The sequence below is a fragment of the Sinohyriopsis cumingii genome, chromosome 18, assembly GCF_028554795.1.
Source record: "Sinohyriopsis cumingii isolate HCF-2022 chromosome 18, ASM2855479v2, whole genome shotgun sequence".
NCBI classification, from domain to species: Eukaryota; Metazoa; Mollusca; class Bivalvia; order Unionida; family Unionidae; genus Sinohyriopsis; species Sinohyriopsis cumingii.
In genome coordinates, this window is record NC_142978.1 from 45,882,721 (window position 1) to 45,910,441 (window position 27,721).

Here is a 27,721-nt window from a genome sequence, read left to right on the forward strand (position 1 = left end):
TTGTTATTTTTCAAGATCGACATGGTAAACTAAAAACAAGCAATATCAAATGGAATGATATAATCCGACGAGTACTTGGTGCAGCTACGGATAATATTCCTGTGTTTACTGACAGCGGCAGAATTAGGGATTCAAGTATGTCACTTAAAACCATCAGAGATGAAATTGCAAAAAGTGTTGCTAATCGCGTAAAAAATGCCGGTGACACAATGACAGGTGAACTTAGCATGAACGGAAATAAAATAGTAGTTTTAAGAGATCCAACATCCGACGAAGACGCAGCAACAAAAAAATACGTCGACACCGTAGACGGTAAATTATCCACGTTACGGGCCGAGTATGATATTCACGCAGGCACTTTTGGAAGATTTCGCAGAGTCCATCAAAGAATCGTAGAAGAATTCTTCGGCATTCCGTTTGTCGTTGACATAAAACTCGTTAATATCAAAACCAACATTGACACGATCAAACAAACACAGCAAGATATCAAAACCAACATTGACACGATCAAACAAACACAGCAAGATATCAAGACCAACATTGACACGATTAAACAAACACAGCAAGACATCGTAGCGTGGATTCCTGAGGTCGTCAATAAAATCAGTCTGATTAAAATCCCAGCCGGAATAACTCCCGGACATATCACAAACATCGTATACACAGTATCATCGGGATTTGCAACATGGTCGCAGCAAAATAATACAATCAAATATACCGCAACAGTCACTGGCGTGTACAGGCTGTCTGTGTTTAGTGCTGCGCGATTTGAGATCTTCACAACGTATCCATGGCGTCATTCCACCGACAGGTTTTCCGGGGTTGCATCTGTTATATTAAATAACGGAACTGAAGAAATATTTATTCTGGAAGCAGCTGATGAGAAATTAACCGCAACATCTTACTGGTGGTGTTTGGAATTTGTAGCTGAAACACCTCAATTGGTTACTGCATAAAAATATATGGACGGTGCACAATACAGGTATAATCAAGCGCGTGAATGGCAGGCGGCGCTAAAAGATCAAGTCGAACAATATACAGTAAAGGTAAAAAAATATCGACGACGATTAGTTATCGTTGACGTGATTGTTTATTCAGTATCCGCTGTTGTTGCTGGAGCTGGAATAATATTATCCACGGTAACAATGATGGCACCAGTAGCTGTAACTATTTGTATTTCAGCAGCAACAACGATTGCAGGTGTGCTTAATATCATCACAAAAAAAATATGTACTTGCACGAATGAAAAATTATCCGATTTCATAATAAAATTACACACAGCGACGGTAGCATACTCGAAATTGTCCTCGTTGTTATCAGCGAGTCTCAGTGATGGAATTATATCTGATTTCGAGTTTTCAATGATGACTAAAATATACGACGAAGGTATGGGTATTAAAGATACGAGTATTAATAATGACGGAATTACTCCAGCAGATCGTGACTAATACAACTCCGCACAAGACAACGATGATCTCGGTAAGTTCAACTAATCCTGAATTTAGTATTAACTTTCCTACTGCAATTCGCGCTAATGAAATTGCACTAGCGCAATTACGGGTATATTACAGCTGGCCAAATATCAGATCAAAATCATTTAATAGTACACCAGCAAATAATTCGCTCGTATTTGCTAATAAAAACAAACCCGATGGAACACCTGACTGGGTTGTTGTTGGAATACCCACTGGTAGTTATGAGATCGAGGAGATCAATGATGAATTTCAACGTAGAATAAAATCAATAACAGGAAAGGAAGCAAAAATATCGATTAATATTCATGAGCCGACGCTGTCCTCGACGATAGAGATACATTCTCCTGATTATGCCGTTGATATTCATCAATCTTCAATCAGATCCGTACTAGGTTGGCCTGATGTTCTCCCGGTATATGAAGGACCACCAGAACCGAAATTAATTGAATTTCTTACTGACGAAGCCAGGTTTATAACAACTCCAGAATACCGAGATATGTATCCATGGGGGGAGGGTAATAAATACTTTTTTATAGAGAGAAAAAGATATCCCTTAATACCGTTTCCTATCTCTGATGTTACAGAAACTTTAGTTGTTATCGTTAATGAAGGAAATTTCAGATCTCGTGCTAACAAAATTAGAACTGAATACACAACTACATTAACGACACTAGCACAGTTGTTTAAAAAATATATCCTGGAGTATCCTAATGACGATCTAAAACATCAGATCATTGCAACGATACAACATTTAAATCAAATTGTATTAGATCTTAAATATCTTAATCAGAACATTACTGAGATAGTAAATGCTTATGATTTTGCAGAATTAGCAAAAAATAGTCTCAAACAAGCATACATTGATCATTATAAAATAACTGAAGCTGAATTATTAAAATTTACACTACCAGGATTTGAAACCGGCGAATTGATAAGATCACTCAACGATATTATCAACAAAAACTTTTCTGAAATACTTAATGCATGGAGAAAAATAGCCCCACCAGCAACTGTTCTTAGATATAATAATGATCCACTCGGCGATGGAAGACACGTATCTCCGGGAATCGTTAATATAACATCGACAATCGCGGTTAATCTAGTTTGTGACGTAATCGAAGGCAGTTATCAAATAGATCTTGGAAAATCAAATCAAGCTCAACAAGGATATATTTTATATACATTTACACCACAAGTTCCCCCTGGGGATTTGATCGTGCAAGTACCAACCAATCCTGTTTATTTACGCACGCATAATCAGTATTTGTCACGAATAAATTTCAAACTCACAGACCACCTTAATCGCTTAATTGACCTACGTGGAGAAGAGCTTGTGATAAATTTATATGTAAAGTCTTAGATCTTTGATCAAGAATCTTCGATTCTAAGTACCAACTAGTCCATCAAAATTGCAAAATTGATTGATTTGCATGAATCTAAGTACCAACTAACCCATCAAAATTATAAATTTGATTGATTTGCATAAATCTAAGTACCAACCAACCCATCAAAATTGCAAAATTGATCATTTCACATAAATAAGAATCTTCGATTCTAAGTACCAACTAACCCATCAAAATTGTAAAATTGATTGATTTGCATAAATCTAAGTACCAACTAACCCATCAAAATTGCAAAATAAATAATAATTCAGAAATAAATATAATAATTCAGAATAAATAATAATTCAGAAATAAATAATAATTCAGAAATAAACAATAATTCAGAAATAAATAATAATTCAGAATAAATAATAATTCAAAAATAAATAATAATTCAGAAATAAATAATAATTCAGAAAAAATAATAAATCTAAGTACCAACTAACCCATCAGAATCATAAATTTGATTGATTTGCATAAATCTGAGTACCAACTAACCCATCAAAATTATAAATTTGATTGATTTGCATAAATCTGAGTATCAACCAACCCATCAAAATTACAAATTTGATTGATTTGCATAAATCTGAGTATCAACCAACCCATCAAAATTACAAATTTGATTGATTTGCATGAATCTAAGTACCAACTAACCCATCAAAATTACAAATTTGATTGATTTGCATGAATCTAAGTACCAACTAACCCATCAAAATTGCAAAATAAATAATAATTCAGAATAAATAATAATTCAAAAATAAATAATAATTCAGAAATAAATAATAATTCAGAAAAAATAATAAATCTGAGTACCAACTAACCCATCAAAATTGCAAATTTGATTGATTTGCATAAATCTGAGTACCAACTAACCCATCAAAATTACAAAATCGATCATTTTACATAAATAAGAATCTTCGATTCTAAGTACCAACTAACCCATCAAAATTGCAAAATTGATTGATTTGCATAAATCTGAGTATCAACTAACCCATCAAATTCAGAAATAAATAATAATTCGGAAATAAATATAATAATTCAGAAAAAATAATAATAATTCAGAAATAAATATAATAATTCAGAAAAAAATAATAATTCAGAAAAAATAATAATAATTCAGAAATAAATATAATAATTCAGAAAAAATAATAATTCAGAATAAATAATAATAATTCAGAATAAATAATAATAATTCAGAATAAATAATAAATCTGAGTACCAACTAACCCATCAAAATTGCAAATTTGATTGATTTGCATAAACCTGAGTACCAACTAACCTATCAAAATTGCAAAATTGATTGATTTGCATAAATCTGAGTACCAACTAACCTATCAAAATTGCAAAATTGATTGATTTGCATAAATCTGAGTACCAACTAACCTATCAAAATTGCAAAATTGATTGATTTGCATAAATCCGAGTACCAACTAACCCATCAAAATTGCAAAATCGATCATTTTACATAAATAAGAATCTTCGATTCTAAGTACCAACTAACCCATCAAAATTGCAAAATAAATAATAATTCAGAATAAATAATAATTCAGAAATAAACAATAATTCAGAAATAAATAATAATTCAGAAATAAATAATAATTCAGAAATAAATAATAATTCAGAATAAATATAATTTCAGAATAAATAATAATTCAGAATAAATATAATTTCAGAATAAATAACAATTCAGAATAAATAATAATTCAGAATAAATAATAATTCAGAATAAATATAATCTCAGAATAAATAATAATTCAGAATAAATAATAATTCAGAAATAAACAATAATTCAGAAATAAATAATAATTCAGAAATAAATAATAATTCAGAAATAAATAATAATTCAGAATAAATATAATTTCAGAATAAATAATAATTCAGAATAAATATAATTTCAGAATAAATAATAATTTCAGAATAAATAATAATTCAGAATAAATAATAATTCAGAATAAATATAATCTCAGAATAAATAATAATTCAGAATAAATATAATCTCAGAATAAATAATAATTCAGAATAAATAATAATTCAGAATAAATATGATCTACACGTGGTCAGGCCAGTCATTTTCATTTTGGATCGTTTCACCAACTAGGTTACTCGCTAACATAAGTTTTCTCAATAGTCTTATGCGAGTACTAATTGTTTTCTTTTCCTCGTACTCGTGGGATAACAACGATCTAATTTTTTCTACTGCGGCAGAGAGAGGAATGAATTCCTTCACCTGATTATCTTCTACGGTAGCTAGCGACTGAAACATTGCCGCCTGAATCCGTTTCATGAGCTTGTATTCAGATGATAGTGTGTGTATTCCCTGGTTTTTACGTTCTTGTAAAATCTCAAAATCAGAAACTATTTTTTTCAGGATTTAGTTCATTAGATATATTAATCCCGTTTTCCTCTAGTATTTTGATAGCAACAATTACATCATTGATATTTTCATGGTTCATTATTTAGTATATAAATCTTTAAAATAAAAAAAAATTATCCCAGAACCCCTATCGAGTCTTTAGCGAGTTCGTCGGGATGTTTCAAGGACAACAATGAATGAAGAGCTCCTATCGAGTGTATTAGCGAGCTCAGATTATGAATGAAGAGCCCCTATCGAGTATATTAGCGAGCTCAGACGGCACAAACATATAACTTAATTAAGGAAATGAATATATACAATGATGAATATATAATGAAATGGATATGAACCTCTATTCGAGTCTTTTAGCAGGTTCAATGAATGAAATGAAATGTATATAATGAAATGAATGAATGAAGAGGCCATTTTCTCCGCTGAGAACCCACCAAATAATCAACCCGTGGGTGGTACAAAACATGTATCAAGCACCAGTTGATATATAGGTGGTGTTTCTCGCGGAGATAGGCTGGCGGTGCCCCAATTAATTATAAAAATCGCTAATATTCGTAACCACCCGACCATTTGTCAGTCATGGGATTCAATCCTGGACCGCGAGCGTCACAGTCCAATACCATACTGACTGAGCTATCGAACCTTGTTACGAACATATGTTTCGGAAGTTAATATATAGCTAAGGAACCAATACAATTCTGAGTTCAAGAAATACGTTTTCACCAAACAAGTTATTTATAAAAGCTGGATTATTTACTATACCACGCCATCTAACTGTTAGATGTTTTCATCCTTCCTGTGACTATACGAGATTTTCAGTCCTCTCTATAACTGTTCAGTGGAGAAATATATTTACGAGATTTCCCACTCGTAAATCTGTGTCATAGTCATTGTTAATATTACTCGATAAAAAAAAGTAACCACACATACGCACACACATACGTATACAAATATATTTTGCTCTGAACAAGGAAAATGCAATTGATTTTTAATTCCAAACACTATATACACGTATTTCTGTAATCGAGTAAATGCACGCAGGATCCCTGTACTGTTAACCCCACGATCGATACAGACTAGACGCTGGATTCTGCACTCAGTAAGCTGGCATATAAATGTCGGTTTTCTGTAGGTTAGATGTAATGTTGCTTCTATGTGTTGTGTTGTTCTAAATGTTTCACGAATAGAACAGAAAAATACACGAACTGTATATTTTTGTAAGTTAGAAACCGTAGATAATTATGACCATAAAATTACCTCCCTTCATGAGTCAAAAAATAAGTAGTGTATGGGGGAAATACTATGACATAAATTTAAAAAATTAATTCGAGGTGGTGATGATAGTTAACAATACTGAAAGGTGATTTTCTGTTTATATTTTTTCGATAAAGCGGTTTTATATATATTTTCTGCCACTTTTTGTACTGAATGTGAGTGAATATCAAAATATTTCGCAGCAGCACACATCGAACGAAATATAATTACTTCGCCAGTTTCTATGTTTGTGGAATTTACCGCCCTTCTAGAAACTGTCTTACATCTTCCTGTATTACCACGTGCATTATTCTCGCTGTGAGAGATAGCTTGTAAATTGGATAAATTATTGTTTTGAGGATTTCCATCAATATGATCAATAACAAGACGGTCATTGATCACTCCGAAGAAACATTCATACGTAAATCTATGACATAGATAATGTTTCTTTTCCCCCCCGCATGTGAACATTAGATAACCAACATTAGTAATATAACCAACCAGTCTTTTTAACCTGCAGTGTCTGATGACACCATTAATATTTGATTCATAGTTTGTTATGACAGGATGTGGGATAAATATATTTTGTCCATTATAATAATATTATTTGTTTAAATCATTGTTTGTGTGAAATCTTGATATATAATCCTCCACGGATTTTATAGCATTTTCACTATTATTATTTTTTGTCATAATATCTTTTAAGCTCTCTGTATCGTTTACCACCGCACTTTCCGCATAATTCTGTTTTGCCTCGCACTCCAACACCACACTGCAGACATGGTATTGGTCCTAGACTCCCCCGCCGTATGCCCTGTAAGTGCATCCAACAAAATTCACCTCTACAGGATTTATTGCATCGATTTACTGAACCCACCATGAGCCATTTGCATTGAGACATTGTATACATATATTCTTTATTTAAATATTTGTTTGATATATACGAACGAATTCGATAGATTATCCCGAATAAAACCCTCAGGTGGAAATAGATTTAATCTTGACAGAATATCCTCTGACTTACCGATGAAATATTTGGTTGATCCGAAAAACACGGGTTTGATTAATAAAATTCACGACGCCAAGAAAGAATTTCACACAGATGGTGCATCTCATGTCTGGTCAACGTTCAAGATTATACGCAACAAAAATATCGTTAACGCTATGATGAACGACAAACGAGCAGCAACTATCATTAACTTCCTCTTTGATATTCATCAAGGTAATCGCAAGTATCTTTTCAGAATAAAATTGGTCGTGTTGACAGAAACAGATGATTGGATTATCCGTGACAAATATGATCCTGTCCACGGCAATAAAAAAACTGTCGTACTAAGTAGAAATTCCAAACCAGGTCTATTGACTGGCATTGACAAAACGTATTATGAACGAGCATATCCCGTGACCGCGGATATTTATGGAATCTATGTGTTAAATGAAAAACCCAGCGTTGATAAACTATCACCGATGAAACTTTCAAAAATAAATCGTGTGGCTGAACGAGTAACAGAACATTTTACAAACGCGGCCCGTGGAAACGGTCTAACGGATAAAAGACGTAAAATAATAAACACGTGGGGAGATATGGTTAAAGATACCGGTGCGTCTATCAAAGATGTAGCTGGGTTAGGAAAAATATTAAAATTTCCAATAACCGTAGCGACGATAACAGGGGAGATTTTGTATGAATCAAAATATAAATCAAAAGGAGCCTCAATTACAATTATTGATCATAACGCACACGCGTGGACTAACGCAGTAACAGTGTTTCCACGAAATCGAACTGTTAAATGTTATTCCATAGATAATTCTGATGGAGGTATGTTTGATTTTATTAACAAAATAAGTAAAAACGATCCTATGTCAGTATGGTTATTTCAGAGTTCTAACGACGAATCAGATATGAAATTTGATCAGTTTGTGAGACCAAATGGCGTTATTTATCGAACAGATCTTCTTCACGAGAAAATGAAAAATCTTGCACTGCAATATACTGATGACGCTGACGAATTATTGAGTAGCTGTTTTACTATTCCGTCAGTTGCGGATCATTTTGCTAGAGAGAAAAATTCGTGGAAACCAACTCGGTTTGATTTTCTCAATGACATAGTATCTAGTTGTGTCGAATATGGACACGGCGGATTGTGGAATACTAAATACGATCACAGAGATGTTATTTCAGTTGATATGGTTGCGTGTTATCCCGGAAGTTTTCTTGGATACGGAGATTGTTCTGTGTATTTTGAGCGATTCGGTCATCCGACGCATGAAATGACGCGAGTATCAATAAATGGACCATTACCGGATTTTGACCTAACTGGATTTGCTCGTATCGAGTCATTCGAAATGTCTAAAGGACTTCATCCAATTTGTTATGTTTGGTTTGGAAAACATTTTTCAGAAAAAATGTGGACACCAATAGTGCTATTGCGGTATATGCTTGATTATACGATATTAACACGGTTGATTGTAAGTGAAGCAATTATATCATATCGAAAACAAACCGAGGTTTGGTTACCACATTCGGACGAAACCGATTCGAAGGATCTTGGTAGAAAAATAATTGGCAAGTTTACACAAGGATCAGCATATGATCACAGACGACATTGTGCAAGATTGATCATGGACGATACTGAGTTAGATTTTATAATCGTTGATACAACCAACAAGAACACGTTTATAAGTCGAGAAACAGTTTTCTTGTCAAATGGAAATAAATTAGGTACAATTGTGAGCTACATGGACGGTGAGTCACCTCAGTATATTCATTTAAGATCATCGATGCTCGCGTATGTTTCAATAAATCTATTATCGATGATAAATAAGGTTTCTGCGCATGCCGTCAGAGTTGCTACTGATTCGTTTTATATAAATAAAAAACATTCAATACTGTTAGAAGGATTAAACACATCGTGGGGTTCGTGGAGAATAAAGAATGAATATATGCTCGATTATTCCGAATCCGCTGATGTTGCGGTTAAAGATATTTACTGTAAAAAATGTCAAACGTTGACATCTTCGTTGTTACCATCGGTATACGATCCAATAACCAGACACAAAACAGTTTATCTAAACGGACCTGACGGTTCTGGTAAAACCACTCGAGCTATCGAACTATTTCAGAATTCAGATATGATCGTGCTAACACCTACACATAGACTAGCGAGAGAGATGAAACAACGCGGTGTTAATTCCTGTACTTATCACAGCTTTTTTCGATGGAAGGGTGATGCATGGACATCTTCAAGGATGGGAGAGAAATACATTCCAAGGATCATAATATGGGATGAGATATGCACTGTACCGCTAGAAACATTAAAAACATTTCTTGATTGGTTGTTAACAAGAAATACTGCCGTGATAATTAGCGGCGATCATGGTCAACCACCACCCGTAGCTGGACCATCTCCACATGATTGGCTGAAAAATTTCGTTGACCACGCTGAAGAAGTATCTGATGATCATAGAGCACTTGATGCAGCGTTGAAGGAATTTAAAAAATTAATCAGACTACAACCGAATAAAATTCAGTGTGAAATAATGCGTGAAATAATTTCAGAAACACCCATGAAAGACTTTCTGCAAACGTGGCGACCAAACGATTTGATAGTTGCAAGGAGAAAGATAGTTCGTGATAAACTTCAACGGGAATTGTTTCAGTTACAACGAGAAAAGTTTCCAACTTTGTCAGTTCCGTTATGTTATCGACCAGCAGATACGCGACGGCAAAATATCGACGTTGATATACCAGGAGAGTCAAGAGGAAAACAGAATCTTGTATTGAATGATATTGTTGCAGTTGATGTTGATGTTGTTGAAGATATTCTACGTGCTGATAAATCCCCGTGGACGCTTGGATACGCGATGACGATTCATTCATCTCAGGGATTAACTATTACTGATACAGTTGTTTGGATCGTTGATGATCACATCGAATGGTCGAACTTGGTTTATCTCGCAGTGTCTCGAGTTAGAAAAATATCTCAATTGAGACGAATCGTCATGGACTCGTCAGTGATTAGTGATGATATTGACGAATGTCAAAGCGATATAATAAGAAAAAATTATCTGGTTATGAACAGTGCGATAAAAAAAATAAACGCAATTTTGATCTTGATGTTGATTTTATTAATGCGCTGAAACAACAACAGAATAATCATTGCGCAAGTTGTAATTGTATGATGCTATGGCGGTATCTGAAAAATGATCCAAGACAATTTACCGTAGATAGAAAAAATAACAATCTTGGTCATACACGAGAAAATATAATGTTGACCTGTCTTGAATGTAATCGACGTAGAGGCGCTAGTGCTAGTTAAGTGATCGCGGTGGTAGTTGTGTATCCGTGGGGATTATTTGTAGTTGTTCACGTGTAAATCCACGTTGAGGAGCAGCTGAATCTAATCTGTAGATTGCAGGTCTACCTGAGGATCTTGTCACGGTGGATATTTTGTGTGTGGTAACACTCCAAATAGGATCAGTCGCTCTCGCTTTACCACCTTCAAGTTCACCAGGCTCATATAAATACCTGACTGTGACATCACCCAATATTTTCTGTTTTTCAACATCTTTTCGTTGTGTTGGTATATTTTTTTTCGTAATTGCGCTAGTGGGTTTCATGTTGGTCGTTCTAGTAATCTCATCATTTAATGCAGCTATCACGTTTGGTAATCTTGCCACCCATTCACGAGATCTCGTATCCTGAATAAATTCCCTCGCGTATTGATATCCAAATAACCGCTCGGCAAGTGTTCGATTAAATCGCTCAACAATTGCCTGATCACGATGAATTGCAGTATGTCCTCGTCGTATTTTGGTATTATGTTGTTTCATCAACGATGATACTGGACCAAGAAATTCCTTGCCAGGATCAGCCTGTAGTAGCTGTGGCCATCGTAGACCACCTTGTGATCCACCACCTCGTTGATAAATTCGTTTAAACGCGTCGGCTACCTCAGTTGCTGTTTTAGTCGTTAACGGTTCTGCATCTTTATATCTACTTGCAACATCAACAACAGTTAGCGCGTATTTGTACGTTTTTCTACGTACAGTATCATGTGGTAAAAACAGAATATCAGCTTGATGAACCTCATTAGGAACACTGACACTAAAATGAGCAAATCGAATTTGCTTAGGACGTGGTAGATAAATTTGCCATATTGCCTGCCTGGACAACCACGCTTTAGCAGTATAATGTTTAACCGCTGCTGCATCAGCGAGTTTACTAATTGCTGCTTTACCCTTCCAGTATCCGATTGGTGAATAATAAATCGATTCCATTTATATATTACCAGCCCCTAGCGCTAATTTACCTTTCATCGCGGATCTTACTAACCAATTAGCTAATGACTCTCTAATATTTTTATTTTTTATGGAATTTAATGCATGAATTAATTTCACATCTGCAATATGTCTATCTTGTAGATTTTGACTTTTATAAGCTACATCATGAACATGACAAGCACGATCAATAGCGTTTACTGGTTCCTCGCCTGGTTTTGGTTGATCCTGATTATCAAGCCTGATATCGAGTCGAGTACCAGGACCGCAATAATTATATCCTGGTCGATGTTTTTCTCTGCTGTATTTAGCCCATGGAACACCTGGAAACTTTGACATCAAATTTGCAATATCACCACCGCGCCTATTAGGTAAAAACGAAAATTTCTTTCTACCGCATATAGAACATTTTCCACCGTATGCTATTTTTTTATTTTTTGTTATAACCATAGCTAAATCAGTGGTTGGAGTTTTAACTTTACAGCGCAAGCAATATAACTTCATATATATTTTATACAACATGGATATAATTGATTTCTCAGCGACAAGAAAACAAGAACCTGTCAAGCACCATCCTGCGTTACCAAATTCCATCAGAATGATAATAATAGGACCATCTGGAAGTGGAAAGACACAGTTGTTACTTAATCTTATAATGAGATGGTTAAAATGGGATAAATTATATTTGGTAGCCCCGTCAGTTGATGATCAGCGATGTTATAATGTACTTAAGGATTTTAATGAAAACGCTAACGACGTTATCGAGTTTATAACCGATATTGATGAAGCACCATCAGTTGATTCCATAGACGGACTTATTAATAATTTAGTTGTATACGACGATGTGATGCTGGACAAACAATCAAACCCAGCCAGGATTTTTTCTCGAGGTAGACATAAAAATACCGACATTATTTATGTTACTCAACGATACACACAGATACCAAAAGTGATCAGAGATAACTGTAATATTTTAGTTGTGTTTAATGGCGTAGACACACATACGTTGCGAAATATTCATCAAACCTGGTGCAGCGGTGACATGGATATAATTAAATTCAGAAATTTCTTTTCACAGGCGCAAGCTACTCCGCATGGGTTTATAACAATAAATTTACACGATCCTAGAACAAGATATCGTATTGGACTTGATAAAATATTTGGATAACAGGGGTGATGATAAAATTAAACTGAATTAAACAGATATCATTAATATAATGAACAATTGTGCGTGGCTGCGTCAAGGAACCACTAATAAATGTGATAAAAAATGTCGTGGAGAATATTGCAAAAAACATAATTATCTTATAAAGAAAAACCCTCATGCTGGTCCACGAAGATGTGTTGGATGTAACAACGGCGTTAGAGGATTATATCAGATTTGCAAAAATTGCGGTGGAGATCGATACAGAAGTTTAATGATATATTACAGGAAAAGAAAGAACATAAATCCAAAAATAGAAAAACCACCATCAGAACTTGAATATTACTTGAAACATAGAATAAATTCCCAGGATTCAGATGAAGATTCCCAAGATTCAGATGAAGATTCCCAGGATTATTGAGCAGCAGAGGGGGTTCGTCTACAATTCTGTTTGGGACAAACAATAATCATAGACGTGGTATTGACCTCTATGAAGGGTCATTATTCTTTTTGATTCAAACACAAGGTGACCATTCCCTTAAGTGGTCTGATCACCCCCTCTGCTGCTGTACCATTTTTGCAAGACTTTGATATGACTTGGCCGGGGATTGAACCCACGACCTCCCGAATCCGATGCAGACGCTCTAACCACTAGGCCACCGGAGTGGTAGTAAGATTTGGAGTTAATGTTTTATGTTGGAAGGGAATGGCCCATTATTGACAAAACGTCTTTATTGTAGTGCAAATTCTAACACAAATTTTGATCGCTGATCATGAAAAAAACACATTAATTTTAAATAAAAAAAATTCTTATGGACATAAATTTTATGCATTTTACATGAACTGAAAAAAAAAAGTATTTTTCCAAAATATGTATTCCCTTCTTCTAATAATAAAACAACAAATTTTACAAAAATAATTAATTAAAATGTGTTAATGTATTGTTAATTAAATGAAAAAGGAGTAATTGTATATCTCTTAGTTCAAATGAAAGATTTATTTTATAACATTCACAAATATATTTAGTTTCATTTACATATTTACTGCCCAGTGTGTATCATATGACATTTTTGGCGATTACTAGTTTCACACTTAACATCCTTGCAATAGCATTATGGCCAAGATTTCCCCATTGGTATGGTGTCTGCATATGTCTATAATATCACTTCTTCCTCCATATACCATCTTAAAATCCACTTTGCATGAAGCACAATGCGAACTCATAACATTTGCTACTCTCCTGCACAAACTTACGACTTTTTAGGACTGTGAGAGAGAGAGCACATTTTAACACAAGAAAGATAAGACTTCTCTTAAATAATCGCCTTAAAATATATTAAAAAAAACACAATAACTGCAAAAATAAAAAAAATTAAAATGCCTTTGCAATTGTTTCTGCTGAAATCATGTTTTGATCAGTCTCTCCCTTTATCTCACCTCCAGCAACAATCAGCCAATTTTAATCAAGCAGTCCCAAGCTATCACGGACCACCTTTGGTCCATTTATTACTCATAACAGCTCAGTAAATATCCTGTCACTGGCCATAAACTCTCCAATTAACTACACTAATGTAACCAATTTACGGTTTCTTGTGTTCATGTCAGTATTGTGTAACAATTCTTAATTATATTACTCTGCACACAACAATGAATAATTCACTATGCTGGTGGAACAATTCAGGTCCCATATAGACTGGTTGTGATTAGTTCCTGTGATAAGAAGGTTTTATTTCAGAATTTTTATAATAGTTTACTTTCAAATGCGGTGAACTTTAGAAACATTATATGCAGTAAAAGGTCTTGAAAATCGATTTTATGTTCTACCACCGGTAAAACCAGATGTATGTGAAAGCCAGAAAAATTATAGTAGGCATAAATTTGAGTTTGTACTCAAGCTTTGGATATTTGTGAATACAGGATCAGCACCCAAGTCAGTAGACAATAAAAGGGAGTTAACTCCAAAAACGTGACATTTCATCATATTGATACTCCAATTAATTATTATATCTTCTATTATGCTGTAAATTTTATATGTAATTGTAGTGTTTGTTATTAAACTTTCAACCGTATCATCAATTTTAACACAAATGCACATTATTATCTTTCAAATGCTTCAAAAAGCATGCATAAATGCTGCTAAGACTCTGTCTCTCTCTCACACACACATCCAATATATATTTCTAAATCCAGGTGTGATATTTATTAGTATGTCTCTATCTATGTATGCACATGTATGTATGTCTATGTAACAAGATAACCCGGTTGAATTTCGGATTTATAACAGAACACTTGTGATGGTGATACAAATACATGTTTAATGTTGACTAACTTGAATGAGAAAAGAATTATGATTAATACATGTGTGTATGAGTTCCAAATATTGGATAAATTAACATAATCCGCACGAATCTAATAATGCAACAAATGTAAATACAAATAAATGGCCTTACACAGTACAAGGACAAAGGTGAACGATCCACAGTAATTTCACACAACGAAAAGAATGATGTGTTTTACTCAAATAGTAAAAATGAATTCACTCAAATAGTGACAAATGAGGTATTTTACTCAGATAGTAAAATAATAAAAACAAAGTGACAGATATCATATGAAATATCTTTACGATTCCAAAGCACTGGGTATTACAAACCCCCCAATTAGCCCGTGGCTAAAAGATAACATGTATAGAGTTACACACTCCATCACCAGCACACTTGGCTACCAGTCACACTGGTCAATCAAGCAGTAAGTATTCAAAGTAGACATTGACCACCATTCAATTCCTTGGTCAATCAAGCAGTCAGTGCCCACCAATCAGTCAGCAACACCGAATCACCTGCTACTCGACCAGCAACACTGTTCCCTCAGCTCTACAGCTGCTATGGTTCAGCTTTACAGCTGCTGTGGTCAACTTATATGGATAGCTCTGCAGCTGGTACCACGTCGACTCCGATCATGCCGATAACTTGGATCGCTCCGACCACTCTTACCACTCTGGTCATTCTGTGATCATTCGGGTCCGCTGAAAATACATCTAACCCCAGTGTACTATGCATGACATGGGCATATATAATAAAACGTAATGAAGTTATATATGGTAAGCTATACAGATTACATTATCAGCACAATAATTACAAAGCAATAAACAGGTTCAGAAGTGAACATACCTGTGCCTGATAAGAATCCTACAGTACTAAACGTTTCTTAAAAATGCACTTTATATTGCTAATATAAATCTCTTGCTAAGTCACAAACAAGAACAGAAAATATTTGCATTATACTAAGTAAGCCAAAGCTACATAGAAAATATACAAAAACAGACATAGTACAAAAAATAGTTTGAACTTATACACAAGAAATTAATAAATAACTCACATACCTCTACAGCTGAAGATGTGCAAGTCCTTAAGTAGACTGCTCACTGACAAGACATTCCATAATGTGAAGATTTTGTCTTACAGTGAGGCATTTATACACAGATGATACATCCATACATCGTCTGTGCGCTGGAAGTATTCGATTTTTTCTGTTAAAAGCACTTTTACATAGGATAAACCGAACTGTTTCAAAATATTGTTGTTGTTGTTGTTGTAGGGTTTAACGCCATTTTTCAGCACATGATAGGCTATACATGGCGGCCAGTATTAATGGTGGAGGAAGAACCCCGGAAAGAACCACCGACCCACGAGAAACTACTGGCAAGCTTTCTCAGATATCCACATTAGCCGAATCCAAGACTCGAACCCACGCAGACAGAAGTGAGATGGCAGTGATCCGTAACGGAGAGTGCTTTAGACCACTCGGCCACTCGGGGTCCCCTCAAAATATTGTACAATTTACATAAATCACCTTCTGGTATCATTGTATACAAAAAACAAAAACCCCCCGAGTACATGTATTTAATAAATAAAGGGATTTATACAATTCTGTGACAGTCTGTATGCGAGTGTGTGTATGTATGTATCTATGTATGTATGTATGTGTGTGTATGTATGTTTACATATGAATATAAGTTTGTATGTATGCATGTCTGTATGAATGCATATGTGTATGTATGTATGTATGTGTGTGTGTGTGTGTATGCATGCGTGTCTTGTTGTACAGTTTTAACACCATTTTTCAGCACAAGATAGGCTATACATGGTGGTCAGTATAAAACCCCGGAAAGAACCACCAACCCACAAGAAGCTACTGGCAAGCTTTTGCACATACCCACAATGGCTAAACCCAAGACTTGAATCCATGCAGACAGGTGAGATGGCAATGATCCGTAATGGTGAGCTCTTTAGACCACTCAGCCCCCTATATGTGTGTGTGTATATACATGTATATGTATGTCTGTCTGTAAATATGTAGGTATGTGTTTATGCTTGTCTAAATATATGTATGCAAAGAAATGTGGTATAATTAAAACTATAAAAAAATGTTTAAAAATCTTTTTAATGTTATTTTTCCACAAAGTATTCTAAAAAAACACCGCATTGACACAAGTAATGCCTATACTAAAATCCATGCAAATACAATAAGAGCTATAATTTTAGTTAATGTAAATAATGTTAAACCAAACAAAATCAGTTAAATCTGTATGGATGTAAAACAATGATTTCAAAAAAAATCTCCATTAATGTTACAACAATCTCAGATTAAACCCAGGTAAAAATTATTTGACGGGACAATAAAGTATAATTGATGGGGTATGCTTTGTAAAAAATTGTACAAAATTAACAAAATACTTTAGATATTATTTTGATATTAGTCACACAATACTCTCTTTACTGTAATAAAAACCATTTATATATATATATATGTCCATTTAATTTGCATAAATAAATAATATTTTTCTATACATTATCACTATATATATTCACTTGTAAGTTGTATGGAAGGGCATATATATGACAGTACTTGACTTAATTAGTGAATTACACATCCAATAGCTCACAAGTTGCTATAGTTTATTCTGGATCACACTCTAGAAAAAAATGTCACACATGCATTAGGAGGTTCTGACAATGAAATTAACTGTAAAGTACACAATTAAAGTGAAAATTTTTGTGAAAAATTCTAAATTTAAAAAAATATTATTAATGAAAAAGTATTTCAATGACTAGAAATATTAAATAATTTACAAAAAATGTCATGCTGTGAATAAAATATTCTGAATTACAGTATACATAATCTATCAAGACTGAAGACGAAAGTAAACTCATCTTTAATTATTTTATTGTTTACACTTTTCTTTCCTTCTGCAAATCAGCACACATCATCTACTGTAACATCTAACAATAATGTTACCTTATACACTTTAATTATACATTAAATGGAAATAAATGCACTTTTTTGCATCCTAACTTAATCATCTGAATAATTTGTCATTGACTACACATGTCTATGGGATATTGCAATTAAGGAACGTTGTCATTGAGCTCCACACATGTCTATGGGATATTGCAATTAAGGAACGTTGTCACTGACTACACACGTCTATGGGATATTGCAATTAAGGAACGTTGTCACAGACTACACAGGTCGATGGGATATTGCAATAAAGGAATGTTGTCACGGACTACACAGCTCTATGGGATATTTCAACCAGAAAACTTTGTCACTGACTACACAGGTCTATGGGATATCTGAATGAGGGAATTTTGTAAATGACTATACAGGTCTATGGGATATTTGAATGCGGGAACTTTGTCACTGACTACACAGGTCTATGGTATATCTGAATGAGGGAACTTTGTAAATGACTACACAGGTCTATGGGATATTTGAATGATGGAACTTTGTCACTGACTACACAGCTCTACGGGATATTTCAACCAGAAAACTTTGTCACTGACTACACAGGTCTATGGGATATTGCAATTAAGGAATGTTGTCACTGACTACATAGGTCTATGGGATATCTGAATGAGGGAACTTTAGTAAATGACTACACAGGTCTATGGGATATTTGAACGAGAGAACTTTGTCACTGACTACACATGTCTATGGGATATTTGAATGATGGAACTTTGTCACTGACTACACAGCTCTACGGGATATTTCAACCAGAAAACTTTGTCACTGACTACACAGGTCTATGGGATATTGCAATTAAGGAATGTTGTCACTGACTACATAGGTCTATGGGATATCTGAATGAGGGAACTTTAGTAAATGACTACACAGGTCTATGGGATATTTGAACGAGAGAACTTTGTCACTGACTACACATGTCTATGGGATATTTGAATGATGGAACTATGTCACTGACTACACATGTCTATGGGATATCTGAATGAGGGAACTTTGTCACTGACTACAAAGGTCTATGGGGCATATGAATGAGGGAACCTTGTCACCGACAACACAGGTCTATGGGATATTTCAATGAGAGAACTTTTAGAAGGCTTTTCTCTGTTCATATATCAAACATTACAACCAAGGAAAACAAGCCCTTAAATTACAATGTTTAGAACAAAACTGTAAGATTTCATTGTAGTCAAATATCAGACACAAAATCTCTAAGATCTAAAAAATCATAGAATTCCAAGGAAAATTTAAACTAACTGCAATGATTTTCAATGTAACTAAAGTACTATTCAAGCAAAATCATGCATAGCTTCACAGAATGAATGAAAAAGACCACCAAAGGTAGTATGGCCAGATTGCAAAATATAAAATAAAAGTCATGTTGACCTAGGTTTTGCTCATGTTGGTAGTATTCTTCATTACACATTTACATTCCAAATCAGGTAACTCTACAAAGCAACAGTGTCTAAGAAAATGATCTTAACACAATTGCTAACTTTAGTATTGATGCCAGATTTGTGAATTTCTGGTCAAGCCAGACATGTGCATTTCTGGTCAAGCGCCATTGATCCAGAAGCTTGATAATCACTGCAATCAGACAAAATTATGCCTTTATTATCCATTTAGACAAGGCGCATTTGCATTCCAAAAACTAGATTGCAGTTGTCTATCTTATATTTATATTTACTGGAACACCCTCAGGCAAAATGCTCATCTGGAAAAAGATATTTCTAGCTAAATATAGCATAGCTTAGTGTAATATTAACATTTTGAAATAAATCAAATAGGAGTATATTTAATACTGAATTTGAAGGCCGTTAAAGTCAAAGATTCCTCTTCATCCATCTGCCTGATTTCAACAAAATCAGCTCATGAATAAAATACCAGATATAACAAAAATTATGAAATCAGTATTAAGGCACCAACTTTCAGATTTAATTAGAAATTTAAAAAACTTTCTGACTTTGGTACAACAAGCATTATATACATGACTCTAAAGAAGCATTACATGTGCATATATTAATGTCTTAACAAGAAATATATACATGTACATCAATGCATTAACAAGCATTATATACATTTACATCAATGCGTTAACAAGCATTTTTAAGTACATCAATGTAATAACAAGCATTATGTACAAGTACATCAATGCATTAACAAGCATTATGTACAAGTACATTAATGCATTAGCAAGCATTATGTACATCAATGCATTAACAAGCATTATGTACAAATACATCAATGCATTAACAAGCATTATGTATATCAATGTAATAACAAGCATTATGTACAAGTACATCAATGCATTAAAAAACAATCTGCACATGCACATTGATTTATTAAAAGCCTAAAGTGCCATATTAAACATTTACCTTGGGTTTTCATTATTCTGTAATGTGGTCTTTTTGAGTTATCTGGAATTGGTGCCATATATAGCATTAATAAAGTCTGTAGTGATTGGTGTCCAAATGGCCTGCAACTCCCTTCACTAGTTCCAGGCAAGATTTAACTGCATTTAACTTCCAAGTCTGATTCTAAGAATGTGTCATACATTTTCAATTATGCTAAGTTAGATGACCATCATGGCCGATCAAGATGTCAATATTGTTCTCTTGTTTCCATGTACAAGCAGGACTATGGCAAGCTGCATTTTCATCTTGAAATATATATTGTGAATTTGCAAACTGTACAGTAATGTTTGGCCAAAACTAAAAGCTAAAGTATTAATATGTTTCTCACTATTTCCCTCAAATTCCCACTCCATTATATATAATGCATACCCAAGACATAGCACCTACCCTGATATTTCTTCCATGTAGTTTTAGGCACTTGGGTCTGTAAGGTTTTACACTAGTTCTCCACATGTATATATGGTTTTCAACAGTGAAAATAACCTGGGTTTCATTGGAAAATACTTTTTTTTCTTCAAAATATTTAAACTGTGAGATGTATAATTTCCTTGCAACAATTCATGATTTTTTATTCTATTAGCAGATACCATCAGTATCTTCTGAACTCTGTGTTTCTTTAAACCATAAACATGAAGATGGTTGTTGTTGTTGTATGGTTTAACACCATTTTTCAGCACACGATAGGCTATACATGGCGGCCAGTATTAATGGTGGAGGAAGAACCCAGGAAAACCCAGGAAGATGGTACTAAACTGTCCTCATGGATGCTTTTTCAGGTGCATATTAGTTAAAATTATCTGTAATCTTTCTCAAACCATGTCTGTTTTGCTTCACAAATCGTAGAAGTGGATGATCTCTCCTAGCATCAATAAGCTTTTTCCATTTGTGGCAGCCAATGTTTTGCACATTTCATTGTTAGATTTACTCACAAGATGTGAAATGGAAGACTGATGAACACTGAATATCTGACTTCCACCCCATAAAAAATTATATGGCTAGCTGCTAAAGAGTGGACAACTCCCTTTTTAGCAGTGCATTGCTCCATTGACATTTTGTGCCATCTGCTATCCACTGTCAAAATGCTACATTTATGATCTTTAAAGAGCAGACAACTCCCATTTTACCAATGCACTGACAGAAGATTTCAAACATATGTCCACACAAAAAACCTTTACATTTAGGACAAAGATAAATTCTGGCAGGTCACTCTACACAACGTCAATGTACTACCAAGAATTACATAACATATATATCAATGTATTAACAAGTATTAAACACAGATAAATCAATATATTTACAACATTATATACACTTATATCTAGGCATTAACAAGCATTACATACACATACATCCATGCATTAACAAGCAAACATATACAGTGGATCCTCATTAATCTGGATACCTTTGTTTCCACTGAATATGTCCAGATTAATTAGTTTTCTAGATAACTGAAATATGCACATTTTTATTTTACAATTTCATTACACCACATACATGTACATGTATTTGCTAGCTGTACATGCACTGCATATTCAATAATGGTTTAAATAAATTAAGGAATACTAACTTGTGTTTATTTCACTTTATTATAACATGCACTTGTACATAAATACATATTTACACTATGTATGTAGATATATTATGTCAATTTCCCTAAGAAATATGCAACCTTTGATTGCCTGGATTCTTTTGCTGATCATTGTCTGCAACTGTCGACTTGGCAATGTCAAAGGATGGGTCTGATATATGCTGGTGCGTATTTTCAATGGAAGTTTTCAGGTGCTGCCAAATCTTTTTTTATGCTGGCTGGTATCTCTTCTCATCTACACTTGTTTAATGGTGTTCCCATGATAATACAAAATGTTGTTGTTGTTGTTGTTGTTGTGGAGTTTAATGCCATTTTTCAGCACAATATAGGCTATATTAGGCGGCCAGTATTAATGGTGGAGGAAGAACCCGGGAAAACCCCGGAAAGAACCACGGACCCACGAGAAGCTACTGGCAAGCTTTCTCACATACCCACATAGGCCGAACCGGCGACTCGAACCCACGCAGACAGAGGTGAGATGGCAGTGGTCCATAACGGTGAGCGCTTAAGACCACTTGGCCACTCGAGGCCCCTAATACAAAATGTAAAACAAATACAAAGTGATATTTTGCAGTTAAATGTGTTATGATAAACTAATAAAATGGAGTCATTTTTGAAAACTGTTTGTTGAACTTTGGATAGCAAGGTTTCCGGATAAACAGAGTGCAGATTAACAAGGTTCCTCCATACATACAAGCATGAATTAAAAAGCATTACATTCACATATATTAATGTATTAATGAATATAACATACCTATACATTAACATATATTAATGTATTAATGAATATAACATACCCATACATTAACATATATTAATGTATTAACGAATACAACATACCCATACATTAACATATATTAATGTATTAATGAATATAACATACCTATACATTAACATATATTAATTTATTAATGACTATAACATACCCATACATTAACATATTAAAAAGAATAATTTTTTATTTAAGCCCAATGATGTATACTAAACAGAATAAATAAGTAAAAATTACAAAATAAGCAAACTCTGCTTTGCACAAAATAATATATCTCACTAGGACAATTACAATTCCATCTGACTACTTGCCAGTGTTCTTTACCATATGTACTTGCTTATAGGTCTAGTCAAACTGCAAACAACAAAACTCTGGATCTGCCATCACATAATGTGCCTGCATGTTGCTTGTTCTACGGACTACTACTAAAAACTACACAAGAGCCCCGAGTGGCCAAGTGGTTTAAAGTACTTTGTTATTGATTCCTTCCCTTCTCACCTGTGTCTGCATGGGTTCATATCTTAGGCTCAATGTGGGTACGTGAGAAAGCTTGACAGTAGGTTCCCATGGGTTGGTGGTTCTTTCTGGGGGTTTTCCTAGATTCTTCCTCCACCAGTTATACTGGCTGCCATGCATAGCCTATCCTGTGCTGAAAAATGGTGTTAAACCCCACAACAAGCTGAACAGACCCAGATCAGCCTGTGCATTATACGACGGCAAATCTGGATCTGTGCAGTTTGCAGTTGCACTCGTCTTATTATATGATGTTGTGTTTTTCAAGGTTTATCACCACCTTTCAGCATATGATAGGGCATATATGTTGGCCAATATATCTAGTGGAGGAGGAACTCAGAAAACCCCCAACCCACAGAAAGCTACTTGCAAGCTATCTCACCTACCCACACTGGCTGAGCCTGACACTTGAACACATGGACAGAGGTGAGATGTCAGTGATCTGTAAAGGGAGGCATCTTAGACCAATCAGCCATCCAGGGTCCCCATATTTTATATGTATCATGTATTTCATTATAAGGTGGTGATACTATACAGCAGTATACTCTGGCACCCATGGAAATGAGAGGGAGTACTGTACTATGAAAATCTGCCTGTAATGAGAAATTTGGATTAAAGGAATAATCAGGAATAAAATATTCACCAATAAATGTATTCTTTTGGCTACTATTGGTACTACTATGATCTGATTTCTCTGTAGTTCTGTGTTCTTCATACAAGTCAAATGTCCACCTGTGATTCAGGAGACAAATTATAAGCTTTGTAATAAAACTTTAGAAAACAATGATTTTGTTTAACAGAACAGTTCTGAAATGCAGTTGTAATGGAGCTGGTGGTGTAAACTCCCAATTCCACATCATTAAGAACAAACTTTTCTTTATATACTTTGCATCCAATTACTTAATACGCTATTCAATTAGCTAACCAGGCTACCAATACACTATTCAACTACTTAACCAGGCTACTAATACACTATTCAATCACTTAACCAGGCTACCAATACACTATTCAATTAGTTAACCAGGCTACCAATACACCATACACAACCTCATTCTAAAAGGATGCCTGAAGGACTTATTGAGCCTTGTTGTTTTGGGGACAGTACAAAATATATTCTCAAACCCAAAGTTAAGAGGTTAACTTAAACCAGGCAGTCTGTTCTAATCATAAAGAGCTAATTTTATGACAAACATTTAACTAGAGATATTCTGTGATATCTATCTCACTCTCACACAGCAAGAGAGAGATCGAGATCTCAACAGAGATATTAGATAAGCTTTTTTAAAGAGCTACTTTTATGACAGGCTGAGTACTAGAGATATTGCAAGTACTGAGAAGGAGGGAGGGAAACAATGACAACAAACAATAACACAACACAACATATCCTCAAACCCAAAACTAACTGCTTACACCCTATTGTAAACAGAATACATTCCTGACAATAAAGAGTCCATTTTATGACAAGCTGAGTACTACAGACATTGAGAGCACTAAAAACACATCTCCTTTGGAGTGAAACACTAAAATAAACATTATTTGCTGTAAAATGAGATTCATAAGCAACGAAGGGTATTAAATCAAGGTTGGATAGATCTTTAAATATTCTGACTTTCTCTGTAAAGGGTACAAGAAGCTGTTAAAAAATCCACAATTTATTTTCACCTAACAATTTCTAGAAAAAGGATCACAAATTTTTAACTAAAAATATGACATGCGCACGAGAGAGAGAGAGAGAGAGAGAGAGAGAGAGAGAGGGAAGTATTCAGAAAGCAATTTCTCTGTTGATTCCTGGTCAGTCTTTATGATGTTTTCACAGGATCAATTCCTTTGGCCAATGGTGGCTCAATGACTGTCTGTGTTATAACCTCTTTCCTGTCCTGAAATATCAACATGGCCAGGTCATGTGTGCTGGCTAGTCCTTCGGCATTTCTTGTTACACAATGCTGGTAATGATGCTGAGGCATTGTAGGTAGGCATGAAAGATTGATCCAGCGTAACTTCAGGAAGGGTTCGACTGCTCTGAAAATATGCAATTTCTTATGATTCAGAAACATAGTAAAGAGACTACTAATGTTGACTGCATCGGGACTCATAAGTTTACGTGCAGCTTTGTAATCTGATACATAAAAACTCATGTGGTCATAAGATTGCAAATCATAGTGTCCAACCTTTGACCCTATTTCAACCAATGATGGTGATGACTTCTCTTTATAGATAATTCCAGGTTTGTACTGTGCAAAGCCAACTGGGAAAAATACCTGCCAGCCTTTGATGGTATTCATTCGTACTCGATTGAAATATGAAACCAACATTTCTGTTGTTAGCTCCATATTAGACCTTCCCACCATAATCAATGCTTCATCAGCAAACTCAGGAATTAACAAGTCTAGGACTTTGATGTCATTCATGTATGCCTCCTCCGACTGGATTACCTTGAAATTGACTTTTGTATCGGTATTATATTTTTTACTAAACTGATCAATCAAAGCCTTAGGCTTAGCAAAAGGATCCTTTTTCTTTTCATTTCCATAGCTGTTTGGATACACTAAGGCTACGATGAGCTGAGAGTTATCTTTTGTTTCCATACACGTTTGGGCATACTCTACCATAAACTTGTCAAACATGTCTGCATCTTCTTCACGTAAGACAACTACCATATTAATTGCAGTATTTTCTGTCACGTAAGGCATTGGGATATTTTCAACTTTACCAATTGGTCTCACTAAATGCACCCTTTTCAAAATGTTCTCATTTTTCTTGGCTTTGTTGGTCATCATTAGGTCCAAAACATATTCCATTCCTCTTGTTTGATCATACCGTCTATATCCATTGAGAAGACGCTGGAAGGTGAGTTCAGAATCGTAGGTCTTTTGTAACTTCTCAACAGCAGCCTGAATTGTATCCTGAATATCCAGTTTGTCCAAACCTGAAATTACAATGGAACAATATCTCATCTATGTTCATATTACATATATTTGATATCAGCATAAATTTATTCCATGAACAAGAGGCCAAAGTGGGCCTGATACCGCTCACTGGATGACATCTGCCTGACAACCAATGCAAAAGCAGTCAGCCAATAAATCTGGGTCAGTAGAATGCTTAGTGTTGACATTTCTTCTGATGCTGTTGATTACATAATAATGCTATGAAAACAACTGTTTTTAGATTTTTCTAGATTTCATATTTGCATCTACATTTGATGACAGATAATGAACAAAATATTGGTCAAATTCTATTAAGTAGTTCGTTTAGATAAAGTGTATAAATAAGATTCTATTTTTTTTTAGTAAAGACAGCCATATATAACTGTGGATAAACATCATTTTTACGATTTGAAAAGCCTACATGCTAGGCTTTCAGTCAAATTTGATCAACTTTTGTTCAGTGACTTTAAGGAAGAATTTATTAAACGTTTTGTATATTTTCATTAGCAGCAGCTTTACTTCATTTGTACAAAACTTACAAGACCTTCATGCCAAAATTCTTTGGTCAAATTCTCTTCAATGTTGTTTGCCAAATCAATTACAGGATTTTCATTTTTTTGTAACTGTGATTATATTTGGTAGCAAATTGTCATTATTCTTATAAATTTGAGGACCCTTTATGCCATAATCTATACTGTCAAACATGGTCAAAATTCTGATAAGCAGTTTCTGAGAAGTCCTTTAAGTTTTAACTTCTTTTAGCAATGGTAGCCATATTTGACTGTAACTCGGTATCAATTGTGTCAACTTTAAAGCCTTCATACCAAATTACTCGTGTCAAATTTGGTCAATTTCTGTCAAGCAGTTTGTTAGAATCAGTCATTACAAGCTGGAAACCTTCTATACCAGGTTGTTTTCTGTCAAATTTGGTGGATTCTGTCAAGTGGCTTTTGAGCCGACGTCTTAAGGTTCTTGTCTTTTTTGGCAACAGTAGCCATATTTGATGGCAGATCTACATAATTTAATTAAACCATGTCAGAATTCTCAATGAAAATTATGTTAAGACTGGTTAAGCAATTATATATAAATAGTAACTAACTTTAAAGTTAACAGACAATGCACACTGATGAATACAAATTAATGTTTTAGTATAGCAATAAAGATATACTTCTATCATTAAACATGAAATCACATTTACATTTGAAGATCACATATTTTAGCATCTGTAATCATTTCTAAATTACTCGTTTTTCTTTATAATAATACTAAATTTGTTTTACTGACATTTAAACTGCTTTTTTGCGAGTGG

The 27,721-nt window shown here is 34.4% G+C and overlaps 1 protein-coding gene across 2 annotated transcripts in view; it reads right to left on the bottom strand.

Annotated features, from left to right (window-relative positions):
- Positions 1–17,322: 17,322 nt before the first annotated feature.
- LOC149776555 (chondroitin-polymerizing factor, non-catalytic subunit-like) overlaps positions 17,323–27,721 on the bottom strand; it is a 44,533-nt gene continuing 34,134 nt past the window's right edge. The window contains exons 6-7 of one of the 2 annotated variants that reach the window (XR_016416063.1): positions 23,127–26,411; positions 17,323–22,954 (exon numbers count right to left, since the gene is read on the bottom strand). Coding sequence is in view for 1 of the 2 variants with exons in the window: in XM_089941013.1 (XP_089797139.1) it covers positions 25,285–26,411 (1,127 nt within the window). In the remaining variant the exon portion in view is untranslated. Of the gene's footprint in view, positions 26,412–27,721 lie in introns of both variants that reach the window. The other variant, XM_089941013.1, reaches the window with a different exon arrangement.